This window comes from Cynocephalus volans, chromosome 1, assembly GCF_027409185.1.
Source record: "Cynocephalus volans isolate mCynVol1 chromosome 1, mCynVol1.pri, whole genome shotgun sequence".
NCBI lineage: Eukaryota > Metazoa > Chordata > Mammalia > Dermoptera > Cynocephalidae > Cynocephalus > Cynocephalus volans.
The window spans coordinates 95,753,685-95,770,619 of NC_084460.1; the positions used below are offsets into that span (position 1 = coordinate 95,753,685).

The following is a 16,935-nucleotide window of genomic DNA, read 5'->3' on the forward strand; positions in this document are numbered from 1 at the left end:
GGTCCATGCTATGACATGAATGTCTGTGTCCCCTCCAAATTCCTATGTTGAAATCCTGACCCACATGGTGATCGTATTAGGAGGTGGGGCCATTGGGAGGTGATTAGGTCATGAGGGTAGAGCCCTCATGATTAAGATTAGTGTTATTATAAAAGGCCCAAGAGAGCTAGCTTGTTCCTTCCACAATGTGAGGTCAAAACTAGAAGGTGCCATCTACAAACTAGAAAGCAGGCCCTTTCTAGACTCCAGCAAAACTGTGAGAAATAAATTCCTGTTGTTTACATGCCACCCAATCTAAGGTACTTTTTTATAGCAGCCCAAACAGCCTTAGCCCATCACCAAGTCCCACAGATTTTATCCTCTGAAAATCTCTTGAATCCTTCTACTTCTTTCCATTTCCACCACCATCTTCCACAGGATACTGCAAGTTTCTTGTCTCCCTGCATCCAATCTGATCCCACTGAAAGCAATTCTCCACAATGCAGTCACTATTTTTCAAAATGCACATCTCATCAGATGACATTACTGTCTGCTTAAAATTCAATAGCTTCCCACTGCTTTCAGGCCTACATCTGCTGGTTTCCATCTTTCCAGATTCATACTTATCTATTTCAGATTGTACTCCATGCCAGTCATACCGCCAATATCTTGAGAACTTCCTAAGTGCTCTTCCCTCTGCCTGGAACACTCTCCTTTCCCCTTTACTTGGGTATTGCCTACCTTCCCAGTTCTAGGTCACCTGAAGCACTTTTCAGTTGCCTTCCCAGACCAAGTTCCTTTTATAAACCCCTCTCCTTTGAAGCACTATATTAGTTATCATGATTATTTGGTCAGTTTCCTTCATTATACTAGTGCAGAAGAGCAGACTGGGTGCGTTTTTACTTGCCATCATATCCCCAGTGCTCAGCAGAGAAGGCACACAGTAGGCAGCTGGTAACTATTTGTGGAAATCATGAACTGAAAGAATGGGGCAGAGAGCTAAATTAGAAGTTATACAATTTGTCTAAGAATCAAACAGTTGCTGCACCAGGGAAGTGCATCAAGAGTGGGGAACACTTTGAGGAAAATAAGAGAATTAAAATTCTTAACGAAACCAACATTTTAAATACTCCCAAAACCACTTATGGAAATCTGTAAACCAGGTCGGGACTGTCAAAACATTATCTGGCAACATAACTCTACTGGCATCAGGGCCCATAGAAGAAGTAACTGAGGTACTGGCACCACCACCCTACGGTTCAAAGTATAAAGGCACACCATTCTCCCCTGTCCTCCCTCTTCTCCTGCAACCTGGATTTTGCCAAACCATTCTGCTTCAACATCTTCCAAAGGCTACTTTGAGGGCAAAGGTCCATCCACTGCAAAGTTTTAACAGACAACTGACACTTTTAGAATGATCAATGTTGGGGAGTGGGAAGGAGGAAAGAAACATCTGTTTGGAGATTTCTAATAGGCAATTAAATACTGGTTTAGAGCAGGACTGATCTCACACATACAGAGCATTTATGCTAATTAGAAAATACAGCATCCTGGGGGTTTCAAGATGGCGGCGGCTGCGGCGGCTGGCGCGGAGTAGCTGAGGTGGAAAAGGTGGCCACTGGGCCTCAGGCAGCCGGGAAACTTGTGGACCTTCCTCTGGCCATCTCTTAAGGGAGGACTGCTGCTGCTGGCCGGTCGTGGGGGCTCAACGCCACTTTGCCCCCGGCAGGAGAGGCTGCCTCATTTACAGGCAACAGCTTTGAAGTGTGGAGCAGGAAAAGAACTGATTCTTAGCTGCAAAAGCGAGTCTTGAAACAGGGAACACGGTGCCAGGGCTGCTGTGGATGCAGCCAGGATCCCGGAGGCTGGGGCCGCACTGAAGGCGGCCAGCTGCCCTATCCAGGATTCGAGGTTTCAGGCCGGCATTAAAGAAGACTCCTGGGAGCGCCCGAGCGGCGCCGCGACTGAACAGCCCGAGGCGGCAGCGCCGAGAACACGGAAGGCAACAAACCAGAGACAGAGCGAGCGCCCGACCTGGCACAGCACTGTGAGTGATCCCTGGCAAAGCTCTGTTCGGGGGGTGGATGCCCACGCGGCTCCCCGCCTGCACCACCAGGCCACTCATTGCCCCGGTGCTGCCTCCATTTTCCCAGGTGCGGGCAGCTCCGCCCTGCTCGGCCATCACTGAGCCCTCCCACTTGCTTGGCCTGGCGCGGGGCTTTCCGGACCCTGCGGGCCGACCTCCTCTCCCACTCCCTCCACGGTTCTCTGGCAGGGCTGGTGGTGTGGGGCGTCCCGACCAGTTTTGGGAGGGCTAGGAAGTACGGGCGGGCCGACTGTCACTCCACCACACCCTGGACTCCGGCCCCGGTAAACTCCCTGTTACTGGGAGGCAGATACCATCTCTGCGACCACCAGTTTGGAAAAAAGCCTAACGAATTTCTGGTTGGGAATAGTGTGGTAGGAGAGTTCCCAGGTCTGCTTGAACCTGCCGGAGAGCAGGCTGCAGGCGGGCACTAGATTCGGTTTATACCGGGGGGATACAAAGGTGAACAAGACCCGAGAAAGATCTACACAGTGCTACAAAGGCACCCAGAGAGACTGGTCGTCTGTGCCTAGCAGAAACCTGGTAGACTTCCTGGGCGAGGCGGTGCTGAGCAGGGTCTTGAAGGCCCAGCTGATAGACGAGGGGTGCAGAAGACACGCCCCAACCTAGCACAGTGTGCACAGAGGGGGGAGACGTGCGGCCAGGGAGGCGGAGACTCGACAGAAACCACACACCCGGTGGGGTCGCCACTGCACGATCTAACAGCCTGGGCCAGAGCACACTGAACGGGGAGAAGTCCTGTACAGAAAGTGAAAGCTCAACAGAGATCACACACCCTGTGGTACGTGATCCACCAGCCCAGCAGAGTACAAGCTGACCAGAAAGGTGGATCCCCGGAGAAGCCCAAGACCCGAGGCAACCACACACACAAGACACTAGAGGCCAACTGAGCAGTCACGGCGGGAGCCATACCAAATTGGCAACCACAGCAACATCCTAGTTAGTCATTAGTCTTAAACCGGTGGACTGTGAAACCCCCTGCCACAATGAATAAACACCAAAAAAAAGACACCAGAAATACAAAAAATCAAGAAAGTACACCACCAAAAGTTAATAAATCTCATACTCTAGATCCTATAGAACAAGAAGCCCTTGAAATAACTGATAAGGAATTTCGAGTGATAATTCTAAGGAAACTGAATGAGATACAAGAAAACTCAGCTAGACATCATGATGAAATGAGGAAAAGTATACAGGATCTGAAAGAGGAAATATACAAGGAAATCAATGTCCTGAAAAAAAAATGTAGCAGAACTTGCTGAACTGAAGAAGTTATTCAGCGAAATAAAAAACACAACGGAGAGTTTAACCAACAGGCTTGTCGAAGTTGAAGAGAGAACCTCTGAACTTGAAGATGGGCTGTTTGAAATAACACAAGCAGACAAAAAGAAAGAAAAAAGAATCAAGGACATGGAAGAAAATCTGAGAGAGATATCAGACAACCTCAAGCGCTCAAATATCCGAGTCATGGGTATTCCAGAAGGGGAGGAAAATGGAGATTCCATTGAAAACATATTCAACAAAATAGTGGCAGAAAACTTCCCAGGTATAGGAAAAATCACAGATCTTCAGATCCAGGAAGCTCAACGATCTCCAAACGTATTCAACCCAAAAAGGCCTTCTCCAAGACATGTCATAGTCAAATTGGCAAAACTCAGAGACAAAGAGAGAATCTTAAAAGCTGCAAGAGAGAAGCGTCAAATCACCTATAAGGGAGCCCCAATCAGGTTAACATCAGACCTCTCATCACAAACCCTAAAAGCTAGAAAGGAATGGGATGATATTTTCAAAATACTAAAAGACAAAGATTGCCAGCCAAGAATACTCTACCCTGCAAGGCTATCCTTCCGAAATGAGGGGCAAATAGTATATTTCTCAGACAAACAAAAACTGCGGGAGTTCACTACCACAAGACCACCCTTACAAGAAATCCTCAAGGGAGTACTGGGTTTGGTTCCTGAAAAATAACCACCACTGCCATAAAAACCTAAGAAAAAATCTAAACCCGCTAGTACAATAAAAATGGCATTCATGAAGAGAAAACAAGCTAACAAAAACACTATCTACAACCTAAGGAACCAACAAACAAAGAAACCAAACAGTAAATCAGAAAGCAAGGAACAAAAGACACCTAAGACAACCAAACAACCAATAAAATGCTAAGAATAAATCAACACCTTTCAATAACAACTCTTAATGTTAAAGGCTTAAATTCCCCAATTAAAAGACACAGACTGGCTGACTGGATCAAAAAGCAGGACCCAACTATATGCTGCCTACAAGAGACCCACCTCACCCATAAAGATTCACACAGACTAAGAGTAAAAGGATGGAAAAAGATTTACCATGCAAACAGAAAAGAAAAACGAGCTGGAGTGGCTATTCTTATATCTGACAAAATAGACTTTAAACTAAAAACCATAAAAAGAGACAATGAGGGACACTACTTAATGATAAAAGGACTGATCCATCAAGAAGACATAACAATCATAAATATGTACGCACCCAATGTTGGAGCAGCCAGATTTATAAAACAAACTCTATTAGACCTAAAGAAGGAAATAGACACTAATACCATAATAACAGGGGACCTGAACACTCCACTGTCAATATTAGACAGATCATCTAGGCAAAGAATCAGTAGAGAAACACAAGATCTAAACAAGACTCTAGACCAATTGGAATTGGCAGATATCTACAGAACATTCCACCCAACAACCTCAGAATATTCATTCTTCTCATCAGCACATGGATCATTCTCCAAGATAGATCACATATTAGGTCACAAATCAAGTCTCAATAAATTCAAAAAAATTGGAATTATCCCATGTATCTTCTCAGACCACAATGGATTAAAACTAGAAATTAATAACAAACAAAACTCTGGAAACTATACAAACACATGGAAATTAAACAGCATTCTACTTAATGACATATGGGTCCAAGAAGAAATCAAGCAGGAAATCAAAAAGTTTATTGAAACTAATGAAAACAATGATACATCATACCAAAACCTGTGGGATACTGCAAAAGCAGTATTGAGGGGAAAATTTATTGCATTAAATGCTCACTTCAGAAGAATGGAAAGATGGCAAGTGAACAACCTAACACTTCACCTTAAAGAACTAGAAAAACAAGAACAATCCAATCCTAAAGTTAGCAGACGGAAAGAAATCATTAAGATCAGAGCAGAACTGAATGAAATTGAAAACCAAAAAACAATTCAAAAGATCAACGAATCAAAAAGTTGGTTTTTTGAAAAGATAAATAAAATTGACAAACCATTAGCATGGCTAACAAAAAAAAGAAGAGAGAAGACTCAAATAACAAAAATTAGAAATGAAAAAGGCGATATTACAACTGATTCATCTGAAATACAAGCAATCATTCGAGACTACTATAAACAGCTATACGCCAACAAATTTGAAAATCTGGAGGAAATGGATAAATTTCTGGACACACACAAGCTCCCAAAACTGAACCGTGAAGACGTAGAAAATTTGAACAGACCAATAACAATAAAGGAGATTGAAGCTGTTATCAGAAGGCTCCCAACAAAGAAAAGCCCAGGACCAGATGGATTCACAGCAGAATTTTACCAAACATTCAAAGAGGAATTGACACCGATTCTTTACAAACTATTCCAAAAGATTGAAACGGACGCAAATCTCCCAAACTCATTCTATGAAGCAAACATCATCCTGATACCAAAACCAGGTAAAGATATAACCAAAAAAGAAAACTACAGGCCGATATCCTTGATGAATATAGATGCAAAAATCCTCACTAAAATACTAGCAAACAGAATACAGCAACACATACGAAAAATTATTCATCACGATCAAGTGGGATTCATCCCAGGGATGCAAGGTTGGTTCAACATACGCAAATCAATAAATGTGATACACCATATTAATAAACTCAAACACAAGGACCATATGATCATCTCTATAGATGCTGAAAAAGCATTTGATAAAGTTCAGCACTCATTCATGACAAAGACCCTCTATAAGTTAGGTATAGAGGGAAAGTATCTCAACATAATTAAAGCCATATATGACAAACCCACTGCCAATATCATCCTGAATGGGGAAAAGCTGAAAGCTTTTCCTTTAAGAACAGGCACTAGACAAGGATGCCCACTCTCACCACTCCTATTCAACATAGTGTTGGAAGTACTAGCCAGAGCAATCAGAGAAGAGAAGGAAATAAAGGGCATCCAGATTGGAAAAGATGAAGTCAAACTGTCCCTGTTTGCAGATGACATGATCCTATATATCGAACAGCCTAAAACCTCTACAAAAAAACTGTTGGAATTGATAAATGATTTCAGCACAGTAGCAGGATACAAAATCAACACACAAAAATCAGTAGCATTTCTTTTCTCCAATAGTGAACATGCAGAAGGAGAAATCAAGAAAGCCTGCCCATTTACAATAGCCACCAAAAAAATAAAATACTTAGGAATTGAGTTAACCAAGGAGGTGAAAAATCTCTATAATGAGAACTACAAACCACTGCTGAGAGAAATTAGAGAGGATACAAGAAGATGGAAAGATATCCCATGCTCTTGGATTGGAAGAATCAACATAGTGAAAATGTCCATACTACCCAAAGTGATATACAAATTCAATGCAATCCCCATCAAAATTCCAAAGACATTTTTCTCAGAAATGGAAAAAACTATTCAGACATTTATATGGAACAATAAAAGACCACGAATAGCCAAAGCAATGCTCAGCAAAAAAAATAAAGCTGGAGGCATAACACTACCTGACTTTAAGCTATACTACAAAGCTATAATAACCAAAACAGTATGGTACTGGCATAAAAACAGACACACTGACCAATGGAATAGAATAGAGAATCCAGAAATCAACCCTCACACTTACTGCCATCTGATCTTTGACAAAGGCACCAAGCCTATTCACTGGGGAAGGGACTGCCTCTTCAGCAAGTGGTGCTGGGATAACTGGATATCGTTATGCAGGAGAATGAAACTAGATCCATACCTCTCACCATATACTAAAATCAACTCAAAATGGATTAAGGATTTAAATATACACCCTGAGACAATAAAACTTCTTAAAGAAAACATAGGGGAAACACTTCAGGAAATAGGACTGGGCACAGACTTCATGAATACGACCCCAAAAGCACGGGCAACCAAAGGAAAAATAAACAAATGGGATTATATCAAACTAAAAAGCTTCTGCACAGCAAAAGAAACAATTAAAAGAGTTAAAAGACAACCAACAGAGTGGGAGAAAATATTTGCAAAATATACATCTGACAAAGGATTAATATCCAGAATATATAAGGAACTCAAACAACTTTACAAGAAGAAAACAAGCAACCCAATTAAAAAATGGGCAAAAGAGCTAAGTAGGCATTTCTCTAAGGAAGATATCCAAATGGCCAACAGACATATGAAAAAATGCTCAACATCACTCAGCATCCGGAAAATGCAAATCAAAACCACATTGAGATACCATCTAACCCCAGTTAGGATGGCTAAAATCCAAAAGACTATGAACGATAAATGCTGGCGAGGCTGCGGAGAAAAAGGAACTCTCATACATTGTTGGTGGGACTGCAAAATGGTGCAGCCTCTATGGAAAATGGTATGGAGGTTCCTTAAACAATTGCAAATAGATCTACCATACGACCCAGCCATCCCATTGTTGGGAATATACCCAGAGGAATGGAAATCATCAAGTCGAAGGTATACCTGTTCCCCAATGTTCATCGCAGCACTCTTTACAATAGCCAAGAGTTGGAACCAGCCCAAATGTCCATCATCAGATGAGTGGATACGGAAAATGTGGTACATCTACACAATGGAATACTACTCAGCTATAAAAACGAATGAAATACTGCCATTTGCAACAACATGGATGGACCTCGAGAGAATTATATTAAGTGAAACAAGTCAGGCACAGAAAGAGAAATACCACATGTTCTCACTTATTGGTGGGAGCTAAAAATTAATATATAAATTCACACACACACATACACACATACACACACAAACGGGGGGGGGTAAGAAGATATAACAACCACAATTATTTGAAGTTGATACAACAAACAAACAGAAAGGACATGGTTGGGGGGGAGGGGGGGAGGGAGAAGGGAGGGAGGTTTTGGTGATGGGGAGCATTAATCAGCTACAATGTATATCGACAAAATAAAATGTAAAAAAAAAAATAAATAAATAAAAAATAAAAATAAAAATAAAAAAAAAAAATAAATAAAAAAAAAAAAAAAAAAAAGAAAATACAGCATCCTGTAAAACAGAAAGCAAGAGTGATTCAATAAATATGAGCACTTATGTGAAAACTGTTCCAGGCACTCAAGACTGCATTCACAAACTGTACAAAAATATTTGAGGCCAGCAAGAGAATTTTATACATTTTAATATATAAAGGTATATATGAAATTAGGCTTCACTATAACTTCCTGTACAACACTTTTACTGGAGGACATTTGTAAAAGCAATAAATTTTAGAAATCTTGAAAAAAAATTCTACTGGCTATAAGCTATTTAAACATTGCTTGCAGAAATCAAAGGAAAATCAAAATCACCTTAACAGCATACTCTTAAAATAAAAGAACAAATGAGACAGAAGTTTATGAGCATAATGTTTTTTATTCAAAGATAAAGTCAAAGTCCATTTCTAGAGGTTTCTTTCTCATATATTCTTCATTTAACAGTAAGCAAAGCCCTGTAAGGGGAGGCTTCACCTAGTCCTCCGACTCTGATCCATCTTCATCTTGACTAATCTGGAAATAACGAAGTTCATAAGTCTCCTTGTCAGATGCGACAACACGAAGCCAATCACGAAGATTGTTCTTCTTAAGGTATTTCTTGGTAAGGTATTTTAAATACCTTTAAAACAAAAACATAACTTTTACTTAGAAATGCAATCCGTACTACGTTAGGGATTATATAAAAGATATGCACTGTCATATTCATCTTTTTGTGTCTTCAGTTTCCCCTAAAACATTTCATCCTTTCATTTATACTAAGCATGGTGCACTAAGGCTACTAGGAATGCTAAGGCTACTAGGAACACAAAGAATAAAGTCTCTCAACCTCAATTAGAGTAAGTACATGCCCTATGAAACCCTTATGCTCCTGTCCCCCTAAAATAAACTAATATTCTTCATGTTGGAAGCTAATATGTAGGACAGCAATGGTGGCTTCCTCTTTAGTCTTACCGCCACAGCCAAATTTTTTTTTAAATCAAGCAATATATAATTTCAGTCTTTCAAATATATTATGTACACAGACTAAAATGTTAACATTTCCTTCACCACTATCAACCTCCCTAACCCCACACCCATCTTCAAACGAGGCAATTTGTCAACAAGGCTGTTATTTACAAGTTCAAGGCTTTCGACAGTTTTGCAACTAGCATCTGCTTCGGTCCTTATAAAAAACTTTTCATCACTCCGGCCGTTCTCTTCATTTGCACTTTACGGCAAGATCTTCTCCCCAGCTACCCCTCCAACCTCATGCACTCTTCCCAAAACACACTACAGATGCTTCTTGTCTTACAATGTTATGTCCCAATATTCCCAACCCAATGTAAAGTCAAAAAATCATTAAGCTGAACCATCATAACTTGGGGACCATCTGTATACTCCAGACACACTGGTCTCCTTAAATTACTTTAATCTGCCAGGCTTCGGGTTCATTCTGCCTGGAATGACTCCTCCCCAATTTGCAAGGTTCACTCCTGCATTTCATTTAGGTGAGGCCTCTCCTGACCATCTTATCTAAAAAACCTTACAACCCTCCTAACACTTACAAATCACTTATCACTGCTTGATCAACTTCACTGTCTCTCTTCTCCAACAGAGAAGCTTTTTGGTGGTGAGTAATTAGCCCGCTTGGTTCATGTTGTTTAACCAGTCCTAAAACAGTGCTGCCACATGTTAAGTTGAATGAACAAAAATTGACAGCAAGATGTTAAGAGACTTTGCTTTTATTGGCTAACTCTATTGAATAAACAACCAAAACCTTAAAAAAATATTAAGAAAATGTGTTGTAGGATGGGACATAAGTCAAATCATTATAAGTCAGGAACTGCCTGTTATTTATTCTTACACAGCATTTATTCTGTTCATATGCAAGAATAAATAACAGGCAGTTCCTGACTTAACGATGGTTCAACCATGCTATGATTACACTCTATAAAATATTCCACAACTATTATAATCTCATTAAAACTTGCAAAACAAGTACCAACCTTTTAGAGAACTGTTTTTCAGAAACAACTGTGATTTTATTCTTGAAGCGTTCAATGTGAACAACATTCCCAAGATTTCCAGTTTTTCCATTGACTTTAACCTTCTCCCGTAGAAACTGTTCCTATTTTAAAACAGAAAAAATGCAAAACTAGGGAAGAAAACCCTAGATATTCACTAGGGAAGGTACCCTAGGAATAGAGGTTAGGTTAATATCAATTATATACTTAAACCATTATCAAGTTCTCTACAACTATAAAAACAAGTCAAGTAGAATGATACTTACAAAATTCCCAGAATCAAAAATTCCATCTTCTACTGGATGAGTAAGGTCCAAATTAAATTTCCAGGTTGACTTCTTAGGCTTCTTGTCTTTCTGCTACAGAAAATCAACAAAATTACTCTATATGACTATTTATTCAGTTTATACACAAAATTTTTAAAAAATCTGTATCAGTGTAAAATATGTACATTGTACTTTGAAGTTTTAGAGAGAGAGAGAGAGAGAGAAATGGAGCAAAATTTTTAGAAAATTGCTTAATATGTATATGGTATAGCTTTTTAAAATCTGAATGAAGATGGATACACTCCTTAAGTTGGTTAAGCCAAGTTTTTCTGAATTCCAGTGAAAATTGTCTTTTTCCAGTATACAAGAATCTCAGAAATGCAAAACTCGGAAAATCCTTAAGTATATGGTAAACTACTACAGGCTGAGCATCCCTCATCAAAAATGCTCCAAAATCCAAAACTTTTTGAGTGCCAACATAACGCTCAAAGGGAATGCTCACTGGAGTTTTTTGGTTTTTTTGGGGATTAGGCAAATGTTCCAAAATATGAAACATTTCTGGTCCCAAGCATAAGGGATACTCAACAGGTATTTTCATCAGAATGACTCCAAAGAATCCAATTCTGATTGTAATTGGAGAAGACTAAGAAGGTTAATTTACTTCTTACTCCAAATTAAAACTAAAACACCCGCCCAGTGTTGACTAGAACCTCTAAACCAAGGCCAATTTGTTCATTTTGTCAAGAAAACCCTTTATGGGCTTTCATTATTTTCCAGGCCACTGATATTCAATTTTACTATGGGCCAACCACCGCTTTACTACCATCCCCACAGCAGTAGTAGTACAGCTCATAGACTGCACTCGGTTACAAGCGAGATCTAGGATTCCGCCCATTTTTGTGTAGAGAATGCAATCCCTGAGCTGTTACTGGTAAGGAAAAGAGAGGAAGAGGACAGCATTGTCTGGAAAAGGTTTTTTTAGAAAAGTATATGGAACTTAAATTTACCATGTCCAAACCTTTTACACAACCGCATAATATGGCAATACAAGCAAAATGCTGCCATAGCTAGTCCCAACGCACGTTCAACGTCATGAAAAAAGGCAAATCAATATTCATCCGAGAATGTCATACTCAAATTAGATCCACCAAAATGGACATCAAATATTAATACTAGAGTTTGCCCGGTAACTTGTGCCAAAAAAAAAAAAAATTATCCAAAATTTAGGAACTGACAAAAGAGACTAGTGGGTACTGGGCTTGACATACTCTTGGCTGGGCCATTTACAACTCTGTTGGGGCAGAAGTTCAATTGGAAAATGCAAATAATTTCGTCCGACGAAACAGATAACCCCAGATGGTTTTACAGCCCTGTTGGACATTACTCACTTTTGTAACTAACCCAGCGATTTTATCCTAACGTATTTGTGGTAAATTGCCAATACAGACCTAACTTTTCAAATGCCCTTTGGGGCATTTTAACACTTTACTGGTTCCTTTATTAATTAATGACAAAACATTTGAAGCATGCTCTTTTTACACTGCCGGAGAATCATGACTTATACTTTTAAAAACTTAATTCACGAAGAAACTTCTTTCCCAACTTAGTTCTAAAATTCTCAGAAACTTTTTAAACAGCGACCATCGTGTAAGCCGCAGGCCTCGGAGCTGCCTCCGGCCCTCCGAGGCCATCGGACCGGCCCGACTACCCACCTCACCCTTTCTGGTCCAAATAAGTAAGAGTGGCAACGGCGGCATCAGGAGCGAGGGAGGAAAGAAATAGTCCAGATGCCATACGACTGGGCCCGTTCACAGGAGTGCCTCCCTCTTCCCTGCGTGCCCACGACCACCCATCCAAAACCAATTCCCGACCCAGCTCAAACTCCAGACCACATGGCAGCCGGCAGGAGTCCCGAAAAACAGCCCAGGACCTTAACATCTTGGTTATGTTTCTGAGCCGGTCTCTACTTTCCCCCTCCCTTTATGTCGGCCGAGACGTCCCCACTCGTCAGATGCAAAACTTATTTACATCGCCGCAAAATACTTCCACCAAGACCTCCCTCACCCACCGGCGCCATCTTGAAAGCCGGCGGTGCGATCTGAGAGGAAGCGCCCGCCGCGCGGCACGCATTTATACGAAAGCGTGGTACGTCACGCGCCCGGAGCGTACGATGCCGTCTCCCGGAAGAGGAAGTGGGGGTCCGTAACCCAGGAAACCAGGGGCGCGGCCCGGAGCGGGTATGATCAGTTGGCAGTCAGGTTTCCTGCGAGCGCCTGCCAGCGGCAGTGATTGAAGTGAGTCTCGCCTTTTCGCTCCGGGCAACACACGCCCGTTGACCACAGCGGACTCTGCAGTTATCTGACGGCTGCTCCCAGATACAGACACAAAAGGGAAACAGGAGTCATCTTTCACTGATCACCTGGATCTTCTTTCCAGTCAGGGCAAGACAGTGTCTCAGGTCGCTTTGGGATCCCCTCCCTTATATTGCAATTATAATCCTCCAGCGAACATGTTATTTCGATATCTGTGGTCTGTGAGCCTTGTTTTCTAAATGACTGTTGAGGAAAATCAGTGCTTTGGGGAGTCAAAATAAACTAGGCCCTCGGGGAAAAAAGTCTTTCTGAGAGAAAAACACATAGTGCTTACTCCTGCTTCACATGTTGGGTATAATTTATTCTATTTTATCATGGCTTTTAGAGTTAACCCCAGGTCTCCTGACTTCCATCCATAAGGCCTCCCTCTTAATATTCAACGAATATTAGCTGTGATTTTACTACCAATAAGTGCAAGGCACACAAGGGGGGAGGTGTCATGATGGAAAAAAAAAAAAAGCTTTTGAGCTTTGAAAGCTTGTAAATTGATGTCAGATCAGAAAAGTAGCATGCCTCCCAGCATATATCAGCAATAAGGTTTTGTGTAGATTAAACTATCGTTCCTAGGGCCGGGGGTGGGGTGGGGTGGGTTTTTGTTGTTAATTTGGACAGTGTCCCTAGAAAGTGGTAAGTATGTGTATCCTTTATGCCGACAGTTAGTTGCGGTGGAAACTATGCTTTAATATAACATACCACTTAGAGTCTGAATAGAGGTGTTCAATCCCTACAAGAAATCCATTTCAACAGATTTTTTAGTTGTTTGCCTGAAGAACTGCAATAACTTTATTTCTTTTCCAAATATTAGTGGGTGAGGGGGACAATTGGCATTTTCTCCTCAAGGGCTGCCAGACTGCAGAGCAGAAGTGATTTGCTATTGAATATTTTGAAAATAAGGCATTAAATGAGATATTTATTATTTTATTTTGTTTGTCTTTATCAGCCTTCCATGTCATGACAATGAACTCCGTAAGAACTATTAAGCTATCTGTACAAAGCGGATATAAAAACAACACGTGTTTCAAAATAACTAGTAATCCCAAGAAAACTTGCTAGAAATTATAATGGGGGAAAGATTTCTCTCAATTAAAAAACAAAACAAAACTTAAGAAAAATGTTAACCAGAAATATGCAGATGGGAAGACTAAATGTTGTAAATAACTCAGTTCTTCCCAAAGTACGTACACACACACACACACACACACACACACACACACACACACACACACACACGGTGTGTGTGTATATATATATTTTATTAAAGATGATGGGTAAGGGGATCTTAACCCTTGGCTTGGTGTTGTCAGCACCACGCTCTCCCAACTGAGCTAACTGGCCATCCCTATATAGGATCCAAACCCGTGGCCTTGGTGTTATCAGCACCACACTCTCCTGAGTGAGCCATGGGCCAGCCCCACACAGAGTATATTTTAACACAATGCCAGTTAACACCCCACCGTTATTTTTTTATTTTGATAGCTGATTTTAAAACATATGAAACAACAACTGTCTGAAAACAGCCAAGACAATTTAGAACAATAAGGGGAAGTGTGCCTTTTCAGCTATTCAACTATAAGACTATCACATGTAATAAATATATTTCTAATATATTATAAACTTCAGTCACTGAATGTACATGATACTGGAGCCTGGACAGATCAGTTAAAAAAAAAAAAGAATATGAAAGGACAATATGGCAGACTAGACTTAGACCAGTGTATGTAGCCACCTAAACAAATGGCTAAAATATAGTTTTATAAACAATTTTTAATGTAGGGTTAAGCTGGTGGAAAAGTAAAAGAATTTTTGGAGGCAGAAATGACAAGCTATACTCATACATATTTGAAGTCTAAATTAGCTCTGCCCAAATAGCATGAAAAAACTCCAAACTAAAAATGTAGTTTAAAGTGGGTTTGGACTGTTAGAGCCAGGCAGGAGCAAATGCAAATGCTCACTGGAGAAATGCTTTTAAATCCAGGCACAAGAATTCCCTGAGATAAACTTCCAGAAACATGAATTGACAATTTTTTTTAAATCACTAAATACAAAGGAAAACTGGCCCACCATGATTGAAAATCAGCCCCCAAACCTATAAATAAGACTCACAGAGACTGCATATATTGGAATTATAAGATATAGAATGTAAAATATTTTAACATGGTGTTAAGAGCTAACAGTATTTGAAATATGATAAAGGAGCCAGGGGCAATCAAAATTGGTCAAGAATTTTTTTTTTAAATAGAGAAAAAATATCTAGAAATTAAAAATAGAAAAACTGAAAGTAGAAAAGTGGATGAGTTAAACAGGAAAGTAGACACAGCTGAAGAGAAAATTAGCAAATGAGAAATTACTTAGAATGCAAACACAAAGACATAATTATTTCAAAAGCATGCAGACAGGGAAAAGAAAAAAATAGCTACTAAAAGAGTTATAATAGGGGGTTGGCTGTTTAGCACAGATGGTTAGAGCACAGCCTTGTAACACCAAGGTAATGGGTTCAGATCCCTGTACTGGCCAGCTGCCAAAAAAGAAAAAAAAAATGTTATACTAACAGCTGATTTCACACCACCAACAATGGAACCCAGAGGGAAAGGAATATTATTTTCAAAGTACTGAGAGAAAATAACTGTCTACCTAGAGCTACAAAGTATAAAACTATCTTTCAAGAGTAATGAAGATATTTTTAGACCACAAAACTGAAAGTTTGCTGTCAGTAGATCCTCAGTAAATAAATTCTGAAAGATATACTTTAGAAGGAATGATAATAATCCTGGAAAGAAGGCCTTATATGCCAAAAGAAATGGTGATCAAAGAAAATGGCTAACTTGTGAGTAAATCTAAACAAACATCAACTGTATACAACAGTAATAATTATGTCTAATCTGTGGGCTTAGGGTTCTATTAATGTTCTTTTTCTTGATCTTGGCGATGTTTACATAGGTGTGTTTAGTTGGTGAAAACTCATCAAGCTGTAAATTAGAACATGTTCATTTTCATATATACATGTTATGTATATATGTTATACTTGAAATAAAAATGATACATTTTAAATTACTGTATGCCAAAATATGACAAATTAGATGAACAAATTCCTAGAAACATACAATTTATCATTACACAGGAAGGAATAGAATATCTGAATAGCCCTACATCTTTTAAATAAAATGAATTTGTTGTTAAAACCTTTACTCACACACACACACACACACACACACACACACACACACACACACACACACACACACACACAGCATCCAGATAGCTTCACCAGTGAATTCTACCAAACATCTGAGGAAGAAATAATGCCAGTTATCACAGTTTTATGACTGAACCATTACTTCTGTGGTTAAATTACACCTTTTGATCCAGAAGAAAGGAACATTTATCCATAGCCTCCTGTGCCCCATTGATAAATGATTGTCCTTGGGGTGTTAGCTCCCATGTATTTCCACGTTGTAAATGTGTAAGGAGATTCCCACAAGTGTCCCATGCCTCATGTCAGAGAAGCCATCGGGTAGATGGTGAAAAATATGTGGGGAGGTGCTGTCAAGTTACACCTGCACAAAACTGGTTGCTGCTCCCTTCTTTCTCTTGAACGGACAGTTCAGAAGTACATTCTATATGACTGCATGGAAGATCTCAGCAGGATTAAGCCTCAGTTGGTCCTAGCACATTTCTATTTGTTTTTGCTCCTTTCTAGTTGCACTTTTCTCAGCTCCTTGTTACCTGGGATCACTTCTTAAATAAGCCAACTGCATGTAGCCAATATGCTATGATACAAATTTCACACAAACTCTTTCAGATCACAGAAAATTAGACACTCATCAATTTATTTTATGAGGCCAGCATAACCCTGATACTAAAGCCTGACAAGAATATTTTGAGAAAGGAAAATTATAGTCTAATCTCATTCATGAAAATATATATATATATATATATAT

General features: G+C 39.9%; 1 protein-coding gene across 2 annotated transcripts; it reads right to left on the reverse strand.

Annotated features, from left to right (window-relative positions):
* Positions 1-8,715: 8,715 nt before the first annotated feature.
* Positions 8,716-12,756, reverse strand: RPL22L1 (ribosomal protein L22 like 1). 2 transcript variants are annotated; one of them, XM_063113442.1, is made up of 4 exons: positions 12,694-12,756; positions 10,626-10,718; positions 10,342-10,463; positions 8,716-8,975 (listed from the first exon to the last, which is right to left on the reverse strand). In XM_063113442.1, exons 1-4 carry the CDS (start codon positions 12,700-12,702, stop codon positions 8,831-8,833), a joined length of 369 nt encoding a protein of 122 aa, XP_062969512.1. In that variant the 5' UTR covers positions 12,703-12,756; the 3' UTR covers positions 8,716-8,830. The 2 variants fall into 2 exon arrangements, with proteins under 2 accessions (XP_062969512.1, XP_062969513.1); XM_063113443.1 differs by having other exon boundaries at positions 10,626-10,715; positions 12,694-12,720.
* Positions 12,757-16,935: the final 4,179 nt, after the last annotated feature.